We start from the raw sequence: 24,828 nt of genomic DNA, 5'->3' as shown, positions 1-24,828 counted from the left end.
TATAGTGACTAGACCAACAAATTCGCCTGATAAAATAATCAGCTGTTCTTAATAACACACATTCATCCAATCTCCCATCCCGAGTCTGTTCACAATTTAGAAAATAAGAGGAAAACACTTTGGCTTCCACATATTTAAAAATAATCTCAGCTTACTGTTTTCTGCAAGCTTTTTGCCCAGTGTATGATTAAGGCAGGTTGAAGGCCGTGCTTCTCCAGTGTTCGCAGAGTACTTATGCCATGCTGTACAATAAGCCTCAGTTTTGCTGCTGTTCCTGGTCTGAATATCAGAAGAAACATTCCTTGATTAATATTTTCTGGCTTCCATCTGTTTACATACCATTTCTTTGATGAATACAACCTGCAACTTAAGTCCTAACTTGCTTCTACATTAGAAATGCATTGTTAGAAATGAAAATTTTGTTTTTAGAAATCTTTCAAACATATCAAGTCCCTACTACAATAAAGCTTCAAAACAAAGCTGCAAAAAACTAAAACAAAGCTGCAAAATATGTCCAAAAAATTTATTTTACAAGATTCTATTGGGACCAATCCAAGCTACTGCAGCAGATACTCCCTTAAGGCTTGATCAAACACTTCCAAACTGAAAAAGCCTTACATTGATTTTCTCTGAAGAAGAGTACGAACAGCATCCCACCAGGATCTTTGCTTTTCAGTATAGAATTGCTTGCATATTGGCAATGGCAAGAATTGAGGTTGATGTGCACTATAGTGAGAATTAAACTTCTCTTGCAGTTGTAAGTTGCTAGTGAATACCACCCCAAGTAGGAATACCTGTTTGTAAAAAATAAAGTTATTAATTAACAAAAAACTTAATTTGTATGGTACATTAAAGAACTTAAAAGTTCACTTACTTCAAGGTCTAACAGGCAAATAGATTCAGGAGCATCTGTCTCAAGTCTTGATGTTTCTTGGGGCAAGTGAAAAAGCTGTTTTAACCACTTGCGCATGGGAGGCAAGACTGACATAGAGTTCCACTGCAAGCCAAGCCACACGAGGTGCTGGAGACTGCCGTTGTGCAATCGAACTGCACCTATGCAAGAAACAAGGTTGGATGCAAATGTCAGCTTGCTGCAAGTCCTCAATACTACTATCTGATCAAAGCTGGGTTTCACATTTCTCTCTGTGAGAGCAGCCAAAGATACTTTACAGACCAATAAGCACCAAGATTCCAGTTTTACTTATGAAGGGTTACAAACTTCAGTCAGAATAGCCAAACATACCAAGTTCATCTAAGTGCTCAAAGCCATCAGCCGCTTAAGCTTCTGAGGGGATGACTCTCATCATTTCCATTTTCACTTTATTCAGTCCAATAGGTAACTAATTTTAGCAAAATTTTATTCTCCAAAAGTCCTTAAGGAATTATTGAAGAAGAACTTCTTTACATTGCAATGAAGTGTAAGTCTTTCCTATGACATTTAGCCAACTTTGGACAGCTATTCCAGGTATTTGTCTTTTGCTGCAGTACAAATATTTGTGTACCGGTACCTCTTCCACAAGTATTTGCAGAAGACATTTAGGTACACAAAGCTGTGCTGAGCTTCAGAAAGTAACACCTCTTACCAATATCGTATTTATGAAGTTCCCCTTGCACTGGTACTTGTGTACTGACATTTCCAATATCATCTGTGCCGATAAAAGACCTCTCCCTAGAAGCTCCACTCTCAAACAGGCTACCAAACAATGCAAATGAACCGCTCTTGTTTGCAAATGATTCCACAATCTCTTTAAAGAAGTCTTGCTTGCCATGACTTAAGTTCAGCAGCATATGACCTAGAAAACAAAAATATCACTTCACATAAATAAAGAAGCGAACACAAGGAAAGTAGTACTTGCTATGCTGGACTGCTCTTTACTACCGAAGGCTGGATGGGAATCAGGATTTCCCCTTAAGAAACCTACAGACTGTTTAGGTATGTTCTGCCTGTAATTAGGTCAGTGTTTCAGCACATAGGCTTTCCAAGCTTTTAGTGACAACAATCCCAAGGCATTTGTAAATCCAGCTCTTTAGGAAAACAAAGCCCTCTTACCATGACTATTCTAAGGGCATTGCAAGTGACCTTAAAATAAATAGCTGTAATATAAGCAGAGGTCTGTATTAATGAAATCCATTCTGAAGTAAATGAACCTGATGTCTAGGGGTTCATCTGTTTTCATCTAGGCCCTCTAAGAATTTTGTAGACTTAAACACTGTCTATACTTGGCAGCAAAAAGAACAAAGCTGATGAACAAGTGAAAGGATGAAAGATCAGGGAAACAAACTAATATTTTCTTTCCCTCTTTGGGCTAACAGTACTTGCAAAATAGCATCAGCAGGCAGAAGCTATTTCCAGTACATTTGGATGCTTTAGGTTTTAACTTTTATATTTTTCAAATCCTGTACTGCCTAGTGTGTAACTCTGAAGTTTCATGTAGCCTGTTAACTTCTGCTCTCTCATGCCAGGTAAACGTAACAAAGCCTCTCCAGGCCTGCTCTCCAAGGACACTCAGACTGTCCTAAGCCCAAAAAGTATAGACCAAAAGCCTCTAAAGTGAGGGGCAAGCTTGGGGAAATTACATAATTAACTGAAGCTTTAACTGGAGAATTAAGCCTGATATGCAAATAAACCAAACTTATAAAAGTGGGAAGAACTTGTGACCTGCTGTCCATCTTGGGGTCCATTTTGACAGTATCCTCTGGACTCCCCAGGGTGTACCTTTGAAGGCCCTTCAAATAAGTACCTAGCTTTATTCCCTTATTCTTGTCTAGTCTCTGTTTTTAGGTGGCCACTTCAGGCATCAATTTAACAGATAAAACCTCAATTCTACCTTAGCGTGCTGGAAAGTCAAAAAGGAGGAAAAAAACCAACTACTATTGAAACAAAGAACACACTCTACCAGCATGCTTAAGACACGAAAAATAACTTTAGGTGTCAGAACCAAACCACTGTTCTATTTACATATGTAGTCAGAATCTATGAAGTTTTACTATATATTGGAGTGATAACATTACAAGACACACAAATGTGTTCTTTAACAAATCTTAGCCTTTACAGTAAATCTGCAGCACTAAAATGGAACTATGCAGCTATTTTTTTATTACCAGACTGGCTTTTTCGATCACAGGCCAACATTTCTAGCATATCTTGTCCAGTTTGATCCCCCTTTATGAGCTTTGACTTTGGTTTAGGAACCTGGTGAAGTAAGGAGAAAATTGTTACATGTTTTTCACAGTAAGAGCAGAACATTTAAATCAATCTCAGAAATTAGGAAAGCTTCTTTTTAGCATTAGGAAGCTATAGGAAAACAGGCATTATTCATTCTGAAGGTACACACATTGGGTTGTAGTTCTGTGTGGGATGGGCGAAGAGAGCAGAGAACCCACCTAAACCCCAGAGATGTGCAACTATAGCTATTAAAAATAACATTAAGTGTACACAAGAGCGAGTAATACCTGCAATGCAAGCAATGGTATAAGAAAGATAGTCAAGGCAAAGAACTTTGGTTTTTTTAAATTCCATTGTCTATCCAACAAGTATATTAGAACTATTCAATTCCTCTCCCTCTTTCCTTACAGGAATAACACTCAACATGTGTATTTGTTGTATTATGAAAAAGGAAATATACTGCAGGAAATAAATACAATAATACTTAAGAATCAGGTTACTCTGGCAAGGGGAACAGTTGAAGGTATACTTTTACCCTATTCAAGTCATTTGAAACTTTTAAACAATCGTGAAAGAGAAGGGTTTGGTGAGTGAGAACAGAGTTCTCCTTTAGATACACAAACACTAGTTCATCTCAGGAATACAGGAATTCAACACATGCACAGCAAGAACATTTCGAGAAAAGCATCAACTAAAGGCTTAGACCGAAAGATCATTTACCTGGAAACTCAGGAGATAACACAATGCTGCTAGTTCACACACAGCTCTCCACTGTGCCTCATTGTCTTGGGCCATTTTCAGCAGCAAAGCTCCAGCATGCATGTACAGCTGTCCTTTCATTTCCACAAAGGTACGAGACAACTCGTCAGCCACACTCACATATGGCTTCACTGACTGAAGCGCACGATCAAAACTAAAATGCAGAGAAGACTCATTCTAAAGAGAGTCCTGGTAAAAGCTATAGCAGGTGATTTTGGTTCATGCTATTAACTGTGTATTAAGTAACTATGAGTCAATGGTAAGTACTGTTTCTATTGCTCAAACTCAATTGATTGTTACTAGAAAGTACAATCACCTCAAACTCCCAAAGCTCTCAAGTTTATTGAAGTAAATATTACTGTAAGATACTTACAGTCTTTTTCATCACATTTTTCCACAGCTACTTTCAAAACTATTGTCCTGAACCACGTTGATAAACTTGTTCACTACTGCAGATTTAGAGACATACAGGAGGTATTATTCACTCAGCCCTTTCTTTTCATTCATTTATCAGAAAGGTCCAAAATACTGTTCAACAGGCTCTTCAAAAATAGAAGGTACTATAAAAATTCTAGTAGCTGTAGATCACTACACAATCCCCACTCAGGAGAGGCTTTCCAGGAAACAGCTAAAACTATTTTTCAATTACTGGAAAAGACTCTAATGGCTGTTAATGTTGCCATGATCTGGAAGTATTTCAGAGGTAAACATCTTGAAAAGCTCTAATAAATCAGAAGCAGAAAACTCAAGATGGTCAGTGTTAGAGGGAAAAAAAAATAAAATAAAACACACTTGGTATTAAATATTCCTCATCCATTCTGTATTGCTTCAAATACTCATGCAACATTAACAGACTCAAGAATATTTTTACAAAACAATACAGCAATATAACCACCATTGTACTACTGAGGAACAAAGACAAGTTAGTAAAACCAGTAACAAAGGGAAGATAAGGACAAGAAAGAAACCCAGACCTTAATCAAATTATTGACTACAAACAATACTACTCTAGGTGCACCACAGATGGTAAGCCTTTTTGTCAGCTGTAACACCACCAGTTTTCTCTGAAGGAGACTTCTTACTGCTGGTGGTTTCCTCCCTCCCAAATATACTACATACACAGAGTTCCTAATTACTCCAGTGTGTTGTGTTATTTAATAATAGAATGACTAGGACAAAACTGATTCACAAGAGGCAGTTTTGGCTTTTCAGTTGGACTTTTGTTGCTTTGTTTGGATTGGAGTTTTTCAGGTGGGTGTTTGCTTCCAGTTGTCTGGGAAATCTGGATTAGTCAATTGCTGAAGAACAGAACAATGTTTTCCAACTGAAAGGAAAGAAGGTACAAAGACACAGCATATAAATGAGTCTTCTGCACGGCTGCGTGCTGACCATTCAAACATTTGTCAAAAGACAGCTTGGGGTTTACACCCAGTAAGAACTGCTCTTGGTGGACAGTACAGGAAATCTCCTCTATCACCCAAAAACAAGATAAGCAGTGAAACAGAAGCTTGGCTGATGTTACGTGGCCCTAAACAATTCTTAGAGGGTTTTTTCTTACTACAGAAAAGTTTAAACAGTACCTTTCCAGTGCCTCTCTGCATTCCTGAACATCTCTAGAAGAAAGTGTCAGTTTGACAAAGCTGGAATAGGCCAGCAGATGATCTTTCTTGATAGTTCTCCAGTTATTTTTATCAGACTCCAAGTCTTGTAAAGATTCCAGATATTCCTAAAGAAGAAAGTTCATCACAGGATAAGGAATAGTCATCCTTCCATGAAGGCAAGGGCAGTACTTCTCCAAAACACACTAGTAGCATTTATTGCATAATCCAGTTTCACAGGTGAGACCTTAACATATTCTTCAGCAGCAAAGTTCCAGGGAACTATTTGCTTGAGCAATTTTATCCCTAATGGAACTGCTGTGTCTAACCCAGCTTTTGAAGTTAGAAACTCAATAGCTCTATAAAGCTTAATTTTAGGGAGAAAATTCGAATTAAAAAAAAAAATACACAAGAAGTATTTTGTAATTCCACTGGTTTCAGCAGACTTGCATTTGAAGGAGTTAAATCCCTTGAGAATAGCTGTCAGAGTAACGACACTAAGAGAAATAGACCATGTAAAAAGATACGGAAGACTATCACAGGATCAAAATATGATTAAACACCTCAAAGGTCTCTACAACACAGGAACACCATTCCAAGCTTGACTGCAAAGGTATTCTCTTCTCTGCCTCCTGACAGTGGAGCACAGCATCTTTTAATCTGTTATTTGAACGGTAGAGCGCAACTAGTCTGATGTTTATGTAGACATCATCTGGTCTTTGATAAAGTTCTGCTTGAATCAAGTCAAAAAGCTGATTCCACCCATCTTCACCTCTACAATCCAGTAACTGCTCCTGTTGAAACATGAAGGCAAGATGTTAATATTTCATTTCCCACATCAGTCTTTTGAGCAACTACAGTACCAAACAATAGTCTTTCCTCCACTACATAGACTACATCACTCAGGCTACAATACTCTTAAAAGCTTTCAGGTATTACGTAAAGTTTGGGAAAAAAAGCTCAAATATTTAAAAATGTAAGTAACTATCACAGAAGAAAATCCTCAGAAGAATTTGCCTCTTACCAAGAGTAAGAAATGCTTCTCAAACCATTTGGGTCAAAGACAGCCTACCATGCCACAGACTATACCTTGCTTAAGAAAGCCCAGGCACCTTGAGACTTCAATGTGGCTGCTGCCCAGCTACACAAAATTAATATATCCGTGCAAAAGTGACATTGCATGGCTGAAAGTATGTACATGGTATTTGAGAATTACAGCATTTCTCACATTCTGTAGAAATGATCATAATGCAGATTTGAAAACAAAAGAGCAGTGTAAAGCAAGAAAGTCTGAGTTCACAGATTGGCTACCTTCCTGCCAGTGACACAACAGAAAGAACAAGTGACACCTATCTCATTGTTAACTTCTTCACAATTTCTCAGCATTTTGGAAGAGGATTAAACTTGAAATATTAGAAAAGGTATGAAAGCATGCAGCTGCAGCTTCCTTTAATGCTGGACAAAAATGTCAGACTAGAAAGAGTGTAACATCTAATAGTTTTAATACTAAAGATTCTAAAATAATTTAGTCAAAAGAGTTTTGCTTGAGGTGACATGCAAAAGGCACTTCAGACAGATGCTGAAAGTTGTTCAAACCATTGAACAGAGGTAAATTTGAACTTACCTTCAACCTGTAAATAGCAGGGCTCCCAGGAAAGAGCTTAGCAGCTCTGTCAACCCAATATTTTGCTCTTCCATCAGTAATGTCATTATTGCATAGTAACTCTGCAATCTTCAATACAAGATCTTTCTGTGTTGGGTTCAACTCCACAGAACGCTATTTTTCCCCATGCAGACACAGGAGTTTGGGAAAAAAAAAAAAAAGGCAACTTTAACTTACGATCCATGTAGAAAAGGTAAGAGTTACACCCCCACAAACGTACCCAGCTATTCAAGTTAGTTGAATCTCTAAACACAGATTATGTGAGAAAAGCCTTTCTACATGCCACCACTAGTTTACAGCACCCAAACAGAAGTGCTGAAATTCAGAACAGCCTAAGAGAAATAATGCAAAAACCATCTCCTCTGCATCTACCACTACCTACTGCTATAAATGGATAGCAGGATTATAAGGACCTCTAGTCTAGACAGGTGCAAAAGCTTTTAAAAAAAATTAAGACACACAGTTTAGTAAGCGTGATAGCACTCTATAGAGTTGTATTGGCACAACTTCTGGGCACATCTTTCTCTCCAAAACCAGAACAAAGGCAATCTGACTGGAAATTTGACATTTATATGGTTGCCTAATCGAAATTAGATTTGTCCCTCCCTTCTGCACCTGCCCTCTTCAAAACCAACCAAACAAAAAGCCACAGTAGGCCTACAGTCTTCTAGTAGCCAACTAAACTCCAGTTGTCATCACAGTTTGCATTACGGGATTCTACAACAGTAGTCCAAGAGGCAATGCGTGACTTGGGGAGAATTTAACAGCAAGCAGCACAAAGATCAAGTCCAGAAGAAAAAACAAAGAAGCAACTTCAAAATATACTACAGAAGCAAGCAATATCAAGTGAAGAATCCTCTCTGCAGTGCTTCATGTGCTTTCCATCATCAAATGTATATGACAGTTTTCCCAGAAGCATGTTTTCTTCTATGGGTTTGAGAATGTTCAGCACAGAAAGGTTTTAGAAGTCCATTTAGAAAGGAATAAAGCAGAACATTAGGGGTCAATGTAGTACTTACCTTGTAACACCCAAAAGCTTTTTCTATGTTATCCTCAGCTTCATAAATTTGTCCAAGAAATCTGTGTGCTTTGGGATCTCTCTCTTGTACATTGAGGTATGTAGATATATATCTATGAAGGGGAAAAAAAAAAAGTCAGTTACTTGACCAGTATTTTCCACTAACACTCCCCCTCCCACTCAAGCTATAATGGCAACCTAATTTGCCATACAGGACGCACACATATTTTGTTCTAGATGCTTTGGCCAGACCACACAGAAGTATACTCATGTTTTGTTCCAGAGACTTTGTCAGGACCTTTAAGTAAGCAGCAACATGGTTTATACCTGTACAAATGCCACTTACTCACCAGCCAGTATTTCTGTTTACTAATAAAACAAAAGCAGGAGTTTGCAAAAATGGTAAGAACTACTTAATACAACGAGCAAAAGAACCAGCCAATTCAGCCAGATAAGTTTTTTCAGTACCACGTAACTAATCTTCTTCTAAGTTATTGTTTTACAGAGATTTAAACAGCACTCAATATCCACATTGACCGCTAGCTTAAAGTGGCATGATACTGATCTTGGTTTCTCTGGTCTACTTCATACAAACATAGTTTTTCTTTTATACCTTAGAGAACAAAAAAACAAATGTCCATCAGTGCATGTTACCTTTTAGCAAGTTCATATTCTTTTATTTCAAAATACAGCTTAGCAAAGAGGAATCCTTTCATCGATTTCTGAAGGAGAAAAACCATGACAAACACACTTTAGACATTTGGTACTTCAAAAGTAATTCCCTAACGAGTGACCTTTCTTTTCAGCAATGCCTAATACTCAGGTGACTGAATCTGACAATTCATTATCAGCTCAAATCCACTCATCATATATAGGGGTTTGTTTCTGAAAGATGTATGTTTAAGAATGAGAAGAATAAAAGTTTTTGGTATGAAAAGGCTACTAGGAAAATCGAGATTACAAGAGAAGAAAGCAACAAGCCTTTATACATATGGTATTTCATATACCACTCATTAAAGAGAGCAGAAGAATAGGGTCACCTACATTTATTTTATTCCTTTGCAATATAGCAAGGAAAAAAGTTATTCTACAAATCAAGAGAGATCTATCATTTAGCCCTACTGTAGTGTACTGTCATTAGACACTACTGTTTAAGTATACTTGAGGAAAAAGCAACTTTTGCCTAAGTCGTTCTCAATTTGCAAAAGAAATGCATTTATGCAGTTGTTTATTTCTGACTAAAATAACTTTAACATACACACTCTATGAGCAAGAGGCAAAACACCTCCAAAGGTATTTTTTGAGAGGTAGAACAAGGAAGTAACAAAGAAGCCAAGCTGGCATAAGCATGATCAGGAGGAAAAGTGAAAGGAGTGAGTTAAAGAACTGACAAAGTTACAATCAAAAAGGTAGAAGCAAACCAGACAAATTTAAAGCTTGAGCTCTCAATATCAGTTCAAAACCAGATTTTGCTTTTGAACCAAGAAATACTGGAGCTAGTTACATCTATGATTCCAAAGAAGTATGTACATTTTGAATTCACTTGAATTACAAGTCTCCCTCCCTCTCTCACCACTGTTATTCATGAAAAAATTTAAAAAGCAGTTAAAAATAAAAGCAGGCCTTCTACGATGCCTTGAGTTTCCAGACTGTAGTTTTGAAGCCTGTTATAAAAGGGAAACACTGAAACATGCCAGAGTGGTGGAGCTGCATTTGGCATCTCCTTTTAAACACGGATGAAAAGAAACCTCAAAATAAATGTTCTGCAACTTTATAAGCACCCCCCTCCTTAAATCATCACAACAGGAAAATCAGTAACATTTTCCACCACTGACTGTGCTTATACAATTTTTGTAAGCATTACTTCATTAAAAAAACCCCTAGCAAGTAAATATGAACCAGTTGGTCTTAAGCACAACAGTACAGGATTTGAGTTCAAAACAATTAAACAGCACCTATGATTCTGAGAGTCATAACCTTGACACTGTCTGCTCTAAACAGCACCCAAATCAATTAAGCCACAGAACAACTTTGCTGCTGTCAGGAAAGAGATACAAATAATGATGATGTACACAAGGCCTGCATAAAGGCCCTACTGCATAATGGTAAACATGGATGTATTCATGCTACACAACACAGTGCTGAATATTCTAACTCAAAAAAAAATCAATTCAAGAGCAGTAGAACAGGATCTTTCAGGATTAAGTAGCTCTCATGAATTGCATCAGACTGCTCACTGTGATCCTTTTCCAGATATAATGAAAAATGGTAACAAGTCATGCAGAGTTCCTTATCCTTCTGTCCAGTTACTAAAATACAATAGAAAGATTATTTTCTCCCATTTCTTCCTTTCTTAATACTGCGATAAAAACAAGAATATTATTGACATAGCACATAAAACAAAACTGAAAGTGTTTCACATGTTCCTTGTTTGGATTCTTCTTCTGAAGAAACGAAACTCGAGAATCTTTTCCTGAGAAATAAAACTAGGGAAAAACAGGAACTAAACTCTCACAAAACCGAAGAAGTCTGTACTCAGAGAACTGGTGGACTCCTTAAGACTACACTAGGGCTCACCAGCTGTAAAATACAGGTGCACAGCTCTGGCAAACCACTGCTCCCGCTTAAGGAAAGTGCCTCAGTACGTGAAAGCCCTCGGCCGTTCCTCATAGCTTCCCATGCCTCACTCGATTTAGAGAGACCCTGAGCAAACACGCGCTCAGAAACTCCCAAATACACTATAATTCACAGAATATCAGAACAGTCAGGAATGGAAGAGACCTCTGGAGATCATCTAGTCCAATACCGTCCCAAGGCTCGGTCACCTGGGGCAGGTGATACAGGCGCGTCCAGGTGGGGTTTGAGTGTCTCCAGAAACATATCCCTCCAGAGAAGGATTCTTTTTTCTTTTACCACCACGGATGAGGAGGGACCAGCCCCAGCAGCGATGTGCCGCGCTCGGCGCCGTGAGTCCGCAGAGAGCGGCCACCCCCCAGTCCGGCAGCGCAGGGGCAGCGAGCGCAGCCGCCCCCAGCCCGGCGGCAGCGAGGCCTCCCGGCGGCGCGGGGGGCGGCAGCCCCTCAGGACGCGCGGCAGGGCCGCCACCGCCTCACGCGGGGCGGGCGGAGAAGAGGCCCCACACCGGCCGCACGGAGCGGCCGCAGCGCCCCCCGGGCCCGGCGAGGGCGGGGAACGCGAGGCCGCGCTTACCTCTCTGGGGGATGGAGCCGCGGCCTGCAAGGAAGCGACGTAGCGCTCCACCTCGGGCTTCGTTCGCCTCATCATGGCGCCGCCGCGGCGGCGGGGGCCGCGCCCGGCCTCTGTCCCGGCGGAACGCGCCTTCCCTGCCGGCCCGGCGGGCTTGGCCCGGCGCCTGCGGAGGGGAAGGAGGAGGGATAAGAGGAAGGAAGCGCAGGAGCGACGCAGCCGCCGCACGTTACGCAAGTTCCCGCTCAGCCGTGCGGCGCGCGCAGCCCCGGCGCGAGCCCGGCGCCCGCCCCCGTACCAACGGCCGCGGGGCGGGGCCTGGCCCGGCCCGCGCATGCGCATGGGGATGGGGGAGAGCCGGGGGACAAAAGTCTGTAGTGGAAAATTGTGAGAAACTAAGTTGTAGCATTTTCTCACCGAAAACTATAATAAACTCACCTCAGTAATATATAACTATATACCGGTGGTAATGTATTTATCACCTAAATAATACACTATATATATGTGTATATATATGTGTGTGTGTGTATATATATATAATAAACAACTTTTTATCTAAATCTAAGTAACACTTCTGGCGGTGTTGGAGCAAGTCCAGAGGAGAGACACGAAGCTGACAGGAGGACTGGGACGTCTCCCCTACGAAGACAGGGTGAGGAAGTTGGGGCTGTGGAGTTCGGAGAAGGTTGTGTGGAGACCTCAGCAACCTTCCAGTATCTCAGGGGGCCTACAGGGAAGCAGGAGAGGGACTCTGTCAGGAACTGCAGTGATAGGACAAAGAGTAATGGGTATAATTAAAAGAGGAGCAATTTAGATTAGATATAAGGAAGAAATTCTTCACTGTGATGGTAGTGAGGCACTGGCACGTGTTGCCCAGAGGGGTTGTGGATGCCCCATACCTGGCAGTTTTCAAGGCTGGGTTGGATGGAGCTCTGAGCAACCTGGCCTCGTGGGAAGTGTGCCCCATGGCAGGGGCTTGGGACTAGATCTTTAAGTTCCCTTCCAACCCATAGCATTCTATGATTCTATACTTTGTGGTTCAGAGCAACAATAAATTTAATCCCTAAGCATAAAGGCCTTCTTACTGAGATCCAATGCTCTAGAAGATGAGTCTCCAAACATTGTAGCAGCTGTGGTGACAAACCTTTTTTTCCAGGCACTAAACATATAACTAAACAATTAAGCTCTAAAGCACAGCTGGGAACATGGCCTAAAAGATGGACCAGTAACCCTCAAGGCAGGACAGATCTGCAGGTTGTAGTTGTACGGGTTTGGTGGCTTGAGGATGGTAGCCCTGTGGTGAAATTCCTAGCAGGAAGCCTCAGACTGTACTCACTGGAATTGGCCATCTTTCCTGCCAGTTCAGATGCTTTGGTCAAAATGAGGCCAGTGGGCCGTGTCTCTGAAGAAGTGTAATTAAAAATTTCTCCAGTTCTCAATCTCAAACAACCCATTGACAGTCACAGGATTCCTGCTACGCCTAAAAATACACTGATAGCCCCACAGCTCTTGCCTTCTTTGCAGGAAAAATAAGGAAACATAGCCAACTTTTTCTTTTAAGACCAGCAACATCCATGTAAGACCTTGACTGAAAGAATTAATCCTTTCTTTTATTCTTTCTTCTATTAATGGTGATTTATTTAGACTTTGGATTTAATTCTACAAAAAAAATCATTTTTTTTTCTCTCTGTACTTTTTAATGGTGTGCCTGCAGCTGGGATTACCAAACAATTTCTTACCTGCACCTGCCAAGCTAAGTAATAGAAGTGTTGGTGCTGGTGCAGAGGAGAACACTGGAGTTTACTCAGCTCATTGGAGAATATTACTGCCTTTCAGCTGATGGGGAGGGAAACTGCCTTCATATAGACCAGGTCCAGTACTTTGGCAGTGGTCACTGTCTCACCCATCGCTGTGGAAGTGGCACCCCCTGTGTTGTCCCTGGTGGTCGCAGCACCGGGCAGGACAGCACTGACTTGAGAGCTGGCCCTGCAACCTGACTGTGCTCAGCCCAGCATGGTACCTGTCCACTGGAACCGAGCACAGGATGTGCCCTGGCCTGCAGCACAGAGGCTTTAGGCTCTGCTCTTCCCCCTACAGCGACATCCATTGGGCTTTCTGGAGTGCTCCCTAGTTAGCCTAAGCAGGCTTTCTAAAGGAGTCTCTCTTGCCCGTGCATAATTGATCCGTGCAGCAGAAAGGGCAAAGCTTCTGAGGCATCCGTTCCCAAATCCCAGGTTCACGGACTCCTTGACAGACCTTACAGGGGACATGGGTTGAAAAACAGTACTAGACTCTGCCTCTTTCAGGAAAGCATGTGCAGCTATGCAAAATATTTCTAATACTCTTGGGCCAGGAAGTGAGCTTCAACACCAGACGTGTAATTGTGCAGGCTGCCTAATTGCTAGCTTGCTCCTTGGCTCTGCTTCGTAACTGCTTTTAATTAATCCTGTTCATGACAAAGTCCAGGGGTATTATACCAATGACAGTTCATGCCAAAGACAGCTCCCAAGAGAGCGATACGCATTTGGGGAGTTCTCCACTTGAGCTAGGACTCCAGTAGTAGTATTTTCACCGTGAGGGTGGTGAAGCACTGGAACGTACTGTCCACAAAGGCCTGTGAAATCTCCTTGCATGGTGATGTTCACAGTTTGGCCAAGCAAGACCTTCTGCACTGTTGCAACTCTGAAGTTATACCCACTCTGAGCAGATGGCTGGGCTGATCTCTAGTGGTCCCTTCCAACCAACATTTTTCCACGCTTCACCAGGCTTTGAACCCTCAAGTACCCCCAGATGCTTTCCAGTGTCACATCATGAGATCTGACATACACACACTACAGTTCATGGAACAGAAGGTGCTGCCTTGGTGAACTGCAGCACAGTGATCACCATCAGGAACTTGGAAATGGAAAAACCCAGCCTGTGTCAGACCCCAAGGGCCACCAGAGTGAAGGGGAAATCCGAGGCCACTGTGCTGCAGAAGGACGTAGCCCTGAGCAATGTGGATGTGAGCCATTTAGCCTTGGAGCTAGTGACCCTTCCCAACTCTGAGCAATAAGGCTGGGCACACATAGGCTGAAGGAAGAGATGTACAGTCAGTGTACCATGAAAAACCTAGAAGTCAGTTATAACTTCAGGAGGAAGCAAGACTCCAGCACAGTCCAGAATTTCAACAGGGCTACTGTGGTAGTTAAGTAAACAATTTTTGAGGGGCATTTTAAGCTTTTGTAGTCTTCAACAAAGGGGCTATATTTATGAATCTTAGGGCAATCAATAATTATGTAGGATAAAAGAGTCAAAAAATACCCTACCTAGCAATAAACTGGAAGTTTGGGGTGACAGTTTCATTACAGTGAAAACAGGAGAGAAAAAGTTAACAGGAGGGTGTATGTTTTACACTCAGACAAGATACTTTCTTTAGGAAAACCTAGTGACTGTGCCAATTCAGAAAATATCCAGAAGAATCAAGCTGTTCTTTATGAAACAAACTGTGATTTCTTTTATGAACCTTAGAACTACCTACAGACATAGGCCTTTAGGAAAGGCATGTGTCTCCTTTAAATCAAGATAATAAGGAAGTATTTACATAGTCACAGGGAACTAAGTCTTACTGCTTTCCCACCCATCTCAAGCATTTATTTCAGAGAGGCAATACAAGGTTTAATAACATGGCCTTTATTGATGACACAGGAAAGCAGATGTTTTAAAGTAACTAATTTTTCATTAACAAGAAAGAAAATTTTAGTTCCTGTTATGTAATTACATAGAATCTGTTTAAGTCACTAAAGTACAAAAATAAAAAAAAGTTTGCATACTTCGTACCATCAAGAAGACCTAAGTAGCTGTATTTTCTATAAGAAAGGGGAAAATAAAACAAATTTGCATGGACAGAACTCAATAGTATAAAACAATTAAATGTATGTTATAAAGAATTTTGATTAGTTGTAAGCTCAGTCCTTGAGGATGGCTAAAGAAGTAGATCCTAGCAGGATCAAACCTTGCATATTTACACTCAGAGGTGTAAAAGTAGTATTGCCAGTTAATTGAAATACGCATTTTCAGTATTGTTCTGAAAATCAATGAAGTCTAGAAGCTAAATTTTAAATGCAGATGTTCACATTTCAAATAAAATGCTTCTTGCATCCTGTATAATTAAGGCAAAGTATGTTATCTTCTGAAAATACCTTCTATATAGTTTCTGCATAAAATATGAAATAAAAAATAAAACTATATATATTTAATGGTACACTGGTATGTATGGTCCAGCAGAATAAGGCACAAAAAGTAAATAGAATGCAAAAGCATATATAGATGTTAATGTGTTATTTTAAGTGGAATATAGCAAAATTCAAGTAGTTCTGAGTATGCTCATTTCTTGCAATAGGAATACATTTTTATGTAAGTATCTCATGCTAAGCCTGATGTAGAAACATTCATCATGGAAGCATAATCTATCAGAAGTATGTCATTTGTACAGTGGCTGTATTTAGAAATCTGATAGTTTTCAAACCATCTGAAACAAGGCTCCTTAATGAGATAACTCGGCCTGAAATCCAAGTGTGAATTTTTCCATGAGGCACAGTATACTGGTTTCCTGCCCTTGACCAGGCAAGTTTTGTCTGCATGCTTAATACGAAGGTTAATATTTTCACTAACATAAATGACAATACACGTCCCTAAAGTTGGGCACATTTGCAAAGTTTGTTTTCACAGGTGGTGGTCACAAGCAAATTTTCTCTCTCTGAAAAGTTCTGCAGAGTGTCAGTGTACAGAATAGGCCACCTGCATCAGTACAATGGCATTATTGGTCAGAAACCTTTCAGGTCAGCTGGTATTTGTTTTGGAAGTACAGTTTGTCAACAACTAAGCATACATGTGTAGAGAACAGAGGATCTTAATGTATTTTGGGTTGATAGAAGGCATACATCAGCATTTGTTGTCTGACTGCAGCCTCAAAGCAGCAACTCTCCTCTCCAGCCCCCCACCAAGTAATATCTATAAGATTTTCACAAAGGAAGAGGAGAGTAGATGATGTCTTTACTTCCTTCCCAAAGTTTCAGCTAATTTCTTCAGTCTTTTCTTCAGCTCTAAAGGAAACTTCTCGTAACACTTTTTGCAGACAGGCTTCATATCAAACTCAACAAATTTATTCCTAAGACAACAAAGAAAAAAGGCAAAGTTTTAGCGGATGAGATAGTGAAAAAAAGAATTAAAAAAAAATCTCCTATTACATGCACACAAGCAAAAAATTAACCCCCCAATTTATACGTATACATTAAGTTACTTTTACAAGGGTATATACACTGTAGACAGTGATTACAATACCATGTTTGAATAAGTTACATAGATTTTACCCAGATGCCCATATTTATTAACCATGTAATTTAGAAAGCCTTTCAAACTTAATTGTAGACTAAACATAAGATAATGGAATAACGAGTTAATATTTTAAGTTGCAGTTGTGTGAAAGATGTTTTGGTTTTGACTGCTGTAAGTTCGTGCAAAGTGCAAAAAAAGCATCCTTCGGACTAACCAAAGAAGAAGGAAGCAGAGGTGGCGGTGAAAAGGAAAAGAAGTTTACAAACAGATTGGCTTTTTCTTTTTCTGCTTCTCTTTATCCTTTGCTTCACGTTCCCGTTTGGCAAGTCGTCGCTTAAATTCATCTGGCATTTTCTCATAACAGTGTTTGCAGACAGGTTTTAGATCAATTTCAACAAACTTATCCCTTTAGAGTTAAATGAGAAAAAATAAAGGATGGAAAAGGAGAAGAGTTAGGAAGACTAACTGAAGGAAGACCTGAAGAGATAGCTGAAAGAGACATAAAGAATTAAGTGGAGCAAGAGGAAGAGAGAGGCTCTTATTTCCTCAATGCTGCTTACATGTTTTTCATATAGTAACAGCTACGCTATAGCAACACCTACGCTTTGAAGAGAACCACTGACTTGTTTTGAAGACATCACACTTATCCATAAACTTACTTGAGGGTTAACTTAGTGTTGCAAGTTGAACAAGCGAAACAGTTCACACACCATGCCTTATTCAGAGCAGACACAACTAGGGAGATAGGAAAAAAGAAATCATTAGCATTATCAATTAAAAAAAAGTGATTACAAAGATTTTAAGCTTACATATTCATGAGGTGTGAAGAACAGTCATTGCTTCTTGTATCAAGTATTAAGGACCGTAATAATAACATGGCCAAACTAGCAAACACATTTTAGAGTGTAATGAAGCAGGACTGTGAAGCATTGATACAGCTGTCTGTGAGGCAAGACCAGCTTAACCTATTTCTGCCTCCTATTTTTTGTTTCCACTTCATCTCATACCCAGCTTATCTCAGGCAGTGGTTCTGTGAGGCCGGGTTCCAACTTAATCAGGAAATGCTTCCAGCTGAAGAGCAATCCAACAAAATTGTGTTTATGTTTTCATTCAGTTTCTTTTCTCAGATCCAGTTCAGACTGCACTGCAATCAACAGTTGCACTTGCTCAGCTGAAGAAAATAATGTGAAGCCAGCAGCCAGGACACTGCTGGTAAATCAGCACTACCAAGGTGAAAAAAACTACGGACTCTTTTTATTCTTTGCTTTGCAGAGAAAGTAACTATTTTCTATTTGTTCTGTAGGTAAATCCAATTCCTGTTCCTCTCAGTACAGCTTTCCAGTTTTCCCTGGCAAAATTTTCATAAGTTAGAGAATGTGGGACAATATTTTTCATATAATGTTTTTCTTGTTCGATTTCTCAATGTTTTTCTCACAGTATTTTGTCAACAACAAGGAGAACCAAAGCATTGTCATGCAGAGGGTTTTTCCTGCACTATGGGGCCAGCATGTCCACAGATACATAGTTATTCTATTACTGTCCGGAATAACACTAGACAGATGAAAGTCTTTGCTCCCAAGCAACCCTAGGAATGCAGTCATAGGCACCCTTCTGAAAAACTGTTGCCACAGATATTTGTTTCACCAGACAGAGAACAATACTGGATACCAAATTTGTGACAGCTGACTCAAATTTGTGTGCAGAAATGAAAGAAGAAATGTAATTGAAGACATACACTGAAAATAAAGAAATTAGCGTATACTATATTCTGTTCAGTTTAGAGACCAAAACTTACAATATGGGCGTCAGATTATATGGTGAAAGATTAGGATCATATAGAGATGTAGTTATCAGGAAAGTTGCAGTTCTGCTCATTCCAGTAGAATTTTACCGAAAATGAGGACTCTTTCCTCTAGAGCATTTTGGATTGTTATTTTGCAGGTATAGTGCAGTCCAGAAAATGCGGAGAAAGCACATCTATGGAATGTATGTCTTACCCTGGAGTTACATGACTATAAAATAGTTTATGTCTCTTTTTGAATGTTCAAAGCTTCCTCCTACTTTGCTAATGGCTTTGGCTTAGATGAGGCTAACATAGCATTTACTTTGGATGGGGTAAATAGGCACATAATGTCACATTATTTCAAGTAGAATAATTTGCTTTTGGCATTTTATCAGAGCTAGTTGTCAAAAAAAATCCCTCAAAACCACCCCTTTCTCCCAAAAAACCCAATCAAACAATAACAAAACAAACAAATTACTTGCAGTTCTGCCTTTACAGGCCATATATTTCCAAGTATGATCATTCCTGGTTTTGTGACATTATCTATAAGCTTAGATTTTCAAAAGAAAGGTGCCTGCAGTAGATAGGTAAATATCTCCAGGATTCAAACGGACATAATGGGAACAAGGCATTTTAAAAAAATTCCCAACAGTGCCCACCTATGTCTTTCAGTATCTAAATATTTTTTTGAATTTGGCTCATGATCCACAAATTAATTTGTGGAGATGCTTGTATGCTCATTCTCACCCTTGCATGTGTTCTTTTTTGAAGATGGTATGGCAGGAAGTCACTTCTGAGCATCTTCCAGCATCCCTGGCCTTTGCATGTCACTAAAAGGGGTTTCACAGTTCTCTTTGGCCATGGGGTGATCTTCTACCATCATGAAATGATGTAAGGTTTTCCTGCCACTTGGTCTCTGGTTTATTGGCTCTAATTGAATTTCTGGTCAAGAGAACGTCTGTTTTTGTTTTAATGAAAACAGGACTGTTTCCCCCTTACTTTCACTTTTAAAGAGAACTTCCATCAAAAAGGAACATTAAGGAAACAGTTAGAAAAGTGCTTACCATCTCCTTCAATCACACGGTTGCAATGGAAACAAACATCACCAAATAGCTGAAGAGGAAAGAGAAGGAATAAATTTTTAATATAATTATTTTATTGAGGGTAACTTCTTGAACTAGCAAAATAACTATATTTCAGCTGATGAGCACAATTGCTTTCCTGTTTATTCCAGTGAAATAAAGAGAATGCTGGCAAGTCTGGTTTGGTTTTCCTAGTGCATTTTGCATCATCTCATCACAAAAAGTCTTGATAATATTAAAGCTGAAAACGTTTATTTAACTTTCATTCTCTGTAAGTACGATTTTGTTTTGTTTCAAGATTTCTCTAATCCTGAAGGTTTGAAATACAGCAGTTGGTGTCATATACATATTGTTACTAACCAAAAAAATTAACATTTGGATTACATGCATGACTAAAACAATGTATTGCTGTAACGGTAAGAAAATTTTATCTTTATTAAAAAAAAAAAAAAGGAAAATTTGGGGCAAAAATATTAATTCTTTTTCCAGGCTTAACATTTGTCCACAATATAACAAGAAGTGCCAAAAACTTCATGTATTTTTTCTAACTGTAGTAGTTAACCTAGGAAAAGACATCCACTCACAGCTCTTGTCTGGTGTATGGACTTGCCCCATTCCAGCTGCAACACTTACTATGAACGTCACAGCATTTACAGTCTGCAAGTATGCCAGCACCAATCATCTGCCCTTCTTCACTAATGACTAATTAAGAATCCATCTGTAATTAGCAGATGCCTTACAACTCCCAAGTGTAAGCCCTCCTCATGTATTTATGTAAGCAAGGAGGTGAATGTGACACAACATAGGTGGCTTCCAAGGAAAAAAGGTCTATGCATTGTGATGCTGGACTCCATCTCCAAGGGTGTCTGGAGAGAGGTGGTACCGTGACATGGAATTCCTACATAAATGCACGTGGTCACTAGAGGGTGTCTTCTGACAAATTTAGTCTTGGAAGTCTTCATCAAACTAATGACTGAGCAACAGCATATATCAACACACAGTGTCATAGAGCAGCAGATGCAGGGAAAACCGTATCACTCACTGGGGCTCCAACCCAGTTACTGAGTGGCAAAATCATCTTTAACTTCTTAGGAGAGATTAGGTGTCATTAGCTGCTCTGATCCACAGACATGTCAAAGCCATAACAGCTCTACTTAAGTACCACTAAGCTTGAAGAACAACTTGATACTGATTGTCCTAGCCGGCCTTTGTGAAATACCTGCAGCTTTCTTTTTTAATGCCACACAGATGAATAGGGAAACCTGTATAAATTAAACACAACAGAACATATACTAATTGCCATTACACCCACAGGTGCCTTTAACAAAACAGAAGAATGTCCATGGTTTTACATCTCTAGCTAATAAAACCGATTTGTGGATTTACCAATTAATGCCATTTTTAAAAATATGCAACCTTACCTGATTGTAGTGGGTTTCACAGTACGCCAAGCCTTTTCTCTCATAATGACGATGGCCCAGGAATGGCTTTTCACATTTTGCACAAACAAAATGCTACAAAGAAAATTACATTTTTTTATCTTTTGGAAGTAACGTTATTTTTTTATAGAAAGCAAACTAACCACATCCACTACTTGAACATGGCTGAAGTCTACTGAGCCATCTTGAAAAGCAGAGTTAAAACTTCTGTTTCTACATTTAGACCATTAAAATAATATTTCTTTTAATGTCTTCAACATTTCAATCCAAAAGTTACAAAAAAACCCACAAGCAATGGATTCTCATTTTTTATCAGTGAACAGAATTAAGAGTTACTAAATAATGTGCATTATCATTACACCCTTGTGAAGGAAGCATTTCCTAGAGGAGACTTTCAAAACAACAAAAGGAATAAACAATTTATCTAATTAAAATGGAAGATGTGGAACTAAATGTTGTACGTGGCCTTGAAATATGAACTCTCGTGAACTGTTAAAGAAATATGTACATGGCAGATGACTACGGAAGACCTAAGGGTATTATGATGCTTAGTAACATGGTTGCTACAGATTTGATTGCCTTTCCACATTTACTGCTTTGAGCTCTGAAACTTTCTTTTGTCTTGCCCTGCTTCCTTTGATTACTGATTTTAGTTTCACAGTCAAAGGTCTCTGTAAGGTGGGAATTAACTCCTATTTCACAGTGGAAGACCAGCCACAATAAGGTTGAAGAGGGATTTGGAGAAGGCATTTGTAATTATTGCTGCAAACTTTGAGAATCCTTTCACTGAAATTGATCAGCAAAATCACAGATAAATATGCTAAGGTTTACATTTGTAAGAGACATTGTATAGCATCTGATGTTTACCTCCACATGCCATTGTTTGCCCATAGCATTCACCACACGGCCTTCAATTGGTCTCCTACATGCCCCACAGATGGGGACACCCATTTTGTCATGGCAGGGTAAGCAGTAGAGTTCTCCCTTCAGCTCACGAGCATCAGCAGTAAGTTCCTTCCTGTTCAGAAGTTAATGAATTGAGAGCATGAATAAAGGCATTCAAAAATGTCAACTCTTGAGAGTTTCTGAAATGACAAAAAGTTATCATTTGCTTTAGAAATTATATTCATACTACAGTAATGCAGCAGCATCAAATATAACATAGTTCAACATAGTTCAAGCCTGATTACAGTAAACTGAGGACAGGCTGCAAAGCGAGGTGCACCGAATCTCTCTGGAAACAGCTACTGAGCTACTGTCATTCTGCTCAAGCAGCACAAATCTGTGTGTGAAAGCTGCAGATGTTTGGTTTATATTCTGGCACTTATCACCAGATTATTTTAGATTTGCATAATTGTAACTGAAAGTAAAATGTAGTCCTTTATATCTAGTTACATTTTCCTTGTATCAAACTTCAGAGAAAGAGAACTACAGACCCACATGAGCTAGGCTGATTCATTTCCCATTGCAGAATCTTATAAACTCTACTTTTATGTAATTTGCATGGTTAGATACTGAGAACAGCTAAAACTTGAAAGTGACTGTAATCACTAATACTCTCAACTGATTGCACTGATATAACACTCCATACTGTTATTCAAATCAGCCTTTGCTATGGCACTGAAATAGTAGCTTCCTTTGCAGCAGAATTAAACAACTATGAATCCATGCTATGTCCTACAATGCTCCATGCTCCCATGCTCATCCTACATCTCTGCATCAGTGCAGGATGTAGAAATGTGCAGTTTCATGGGCTGCAGCTGCAGAAGATGATAAAATGAGATGGGAAGAAGGCTTCTAAAAAAGATAGGCTTTAAAAAGAGGAAAAAGTTTGGATGCTGTTGAACTAAAAAAAAAAAAAAACAGGCAAGATAGTAATTTAAGCAACAAAAGAGAACCGCTTCTCTTCCTCTCCCAGCAAAATAGTGAGCTGTATTTCACTACTGCAGAAATGGTGTCTGTGTCGATACTTTGTATTTTGTAAGGTACCACCTTGTGCTGCAGTCCAATCTTTCTTTAGTCCCCAGCCGGTCAGCTGTTGTTTGAACCCCACTAAGCCAAAAGCAGTAACACATCTGGCCACAAGACATCCAGACCCCACCACCTCTTGTCAGTTGTACAGGATAGGTTTTGACTTTAAGATGTAAATTGATGAAGCAAATAAGCCCAGCATTTTCCTGTTTCCCTTTGCAGAACTAAAGTTACCCGCAGTTTGCACAGTTGAAATGATCAGGGTGATAAGGATCATTTTTGAATATGAGAGGCTGTTCATCAATAATGGCATGACACTTCTGGCAAATGTACTTTCCCAGGCCTCTGGCTTTTTCCCTGTTATGGCAAGGACGGCAGAGATGTCTGAAACAGCATAAAAAAAGAGAGGTAAGTATTGCTATCAGGTACTACAGTGCAAAATATAAACCAAAAATCTCTCAGAACCTCATTTCAATCAGTTCTTTATTGAGTCTTGTTAAAACAACTTCCTTGCTAAGGAGGGATCACCCAAGTTCAGGGTGATCATTTAATTTTCTGGCACCACAGGAGTATAATTTCTTCAGCTCAGCTGAGTTAAAGCTGTGTTGAAACACAGAAAACAAAGGTTCTTATAGATTCTCATTGCCAAATGTTTTACTTTCAAACTCTTAAACATTTAGATTGGAAGCTGGATGAGCACACAGGTCCTACTTCTGTAGATAATTCTGTATATTGTATTATACATAAGAAGGCAATGGCCATATAATCCACTTGTAAAACATTCTTTTGATCACAGCTGGCAAAAATATCCTACTCTGTGAAGGGTCCTACTGAACATTAGGCAATTATTATTATATGGTACCAAACTAGACCAAAATTGGAGAACCAAGTTGGAAAAAGAAAGTAAACATTTTTATATATATACAAAAAGACAATGCTTCTGTATCTGAATGTTTTCTCTCTTATTACATATAACAATGGCCCCAAAATGTCACCGGAAAAAGAAAATGTTTGCCATGAAACTCAGTGTTGAAGTAGGTAAAATGTTAATGTTTTAAGATACTCATTCTTGATTTTGTGATGCGCTCTTAGACCTTCTTCTCACAGAAAATACTTCAGTTGCTCCATCTGAGCTGGAAAGCTTCAGGAACCAAAACTTCTCAGTCCTGCTATTAGTTCAATTTATGATCAGTTAACAGAAGGAAGGGTGGAGATTTACCTGCCAGCATTCTTGACAAATCCAATATCAGCCAATACTGTTTGGCAGATATCACAGCAGAAGCACTCTGGATGCCAGCTATTGTTCATGGCTTTAATAACACGACCAATAATGAACTCACCTGTAAGAAACACAACACCAGGATGTAAAATACCATACTAGACAAAGTTAAAAGTAACCTACAAATGAATCACTACAATGACTACAACCATCATTCCTTTTCTTACCACAAAATCTGGGGGGACACATTGCTTTCAATATCGCAGTTGTGATTCCAAACCCTGGAATTTGGATTTGTTTGTTGTTTTTTGCTATGGGTCAGAAGAAGACATCTTTGCTGATAAAGGACCTTCTGCTCCTTACATACAAGTCCTACATGCACACTCCACCTTCTCTCTGCAATAATCCTGTTTTGGTCCCTTCACTGTTTTTACTTATCCCTTCTCAGGCTGTTAAGAAATTTATGGAGTACTTAATATAAAAAGGGCTTTCTTGTGTCCTCATCATCTTTCTCCTTCTTCTCTTTAAGGATCTGACAATTTTAACTTGCCATGTACATAGCAGGGGTTTCTACTCCACTAGGACCAAGCCTTGAAGGTATTCTATA

General features: G+C 39.4%; 2 protein-coding genes across 9 annotated transcripts in view; both read right to left on the bottom strand.

Moving 5' to 3' along the window:
• Nucleotides 1-11,665, bottom strand: part of RANBP2 (RAN binding protein 2) — a 34,352-nt gene extending 22,687 nt beyond the window's left edge. Inside the window, exons 1-12 of one of the 2 annotated variants that reach the window (XM_039549434.1) lie at nucleotides 11,415-11,665; nucleotides 8,859-8,926; nucleotides 8,206-8,317; nucleotides 7,148-7,300; nucleotides 6,087-6,317; nucleotides 5,506-5,651; nucleotides 3,887-4,079; nucleotides 3,103-3,193; nucleotides 1,584-1,793; nucleotides 875-1,053; nucleotides 619-794; nucleotides 156-279 (exon numbers count right to left, since the gene is read on the bottom strand). In XM_039549434.1, coding sequence (XP_039405368.1) covers nucleotides 156-279; nucleotides 619-794; nucleotides 875-1,053; nucleotides 1,584-1,793; nucleotides 3,103-3,193; nucleotides 3,887-4,079; nucleotides 5,506-5,651; nucleotides 6,087-6,317; nucleotides 7,148-7,300; nucleotides 8,206-8,317; nucleotides 8,859-8,926; nucleotides 11,415-11,489 — 1,758 coding nt within the window. In that variant the 5' untranslated portion in view covers nucleotides 11,490-11,665. The remainder of the gene's footprint in view (nucleotides 1-155; nucleotides 280-618; nucleotides 795-874; nucleotides 1,054-1,583; nucleotides 1,794-3,102; nucleotides 3,194-3,886; nucleotides 4,080-5,505; nucleotides 5,652-6,086; nucleotides 6,318-7,147; nucleotides 7,301-8,205; nucleotides 8,318-8,858; nucleotides 8,927-11,414) is intronic. The other variant, XM_039549428.1, reaches the window with a different exon arrangement.
• Nucleotides 11,666-15,062: 3,397 nt separating this feature from the next.
• The window catches only part of LIMS1 (LIM zinc finger domain containing 1), a 69,394-nt gene continuing 59,628 nt past the window's right edge, over nucleotides 15,063-24,828 (bottom strand). For 3 of the 7 annotated variants that reach the window (XM_039549404.1, XM_019283026.3, XM_019283027.3), the window contains exons 4-10: nucleotides 24,222-24,342; nucleotides 23,237-23,386; nucleotides 21,899-22,049; nucleotides 21,014-21,106; nucleotides 19,575-19,623; nucleotides 17,387-17,462; nucleotides 16,610-17,133 (exon numbers count right to left, since the gene is read on the bottom strand). In XM_039549404.1, the coding sequence (XP_039405338.1) occupies nucleotides 16,986-17,133; nucleotides 17,387-17,462; nucleotides 19,575-19,623; nucleotides 21,014-21,106; nucleotides 21,899-22,049; nucleotides 23,237-23,386; nucleotides 24,222-24,342 (788 nt within the window). In that variant the 3' untranslated portion in view covers nucleotides 16,610-16,985. Of the gene's footprint in view, nucleotides 16,561-16,605; nucleotides 17,134-17,386; nucleotides 17,463-19,574; nucleotides 19,624-21,013; nucleotides 21,107-21,898; nucleotides 22,050-23,236; nucleotides 23,387-24,221; nucleotides 24,343-24,828 lie in introns of those variants that run through there. The other 4 variants (XM_010394288.4, XM_010394287.4, XM_019283024.3 and 1 more) reach the window with 3 other exon arrangements.

Source organism: Corvus cornix, chromosome 1 (genome assembly GCF_000738735.6).
Source record: "Corvus cornix cornix isolate S_Up_H32 chromosome 1, ASM73873v5, whole genome shotgun sequence".
NCBI classification, from domain to species: Eukaryota; Metazoa; Chordata; class Aves; order Passeriformes; family Corvidae; genus Corvus; species Corvus cornix.
Note: the sequence above shows the minus strand (reverse complement) of the source record. Positions and strands in the feature narration are given on the sequence as shown.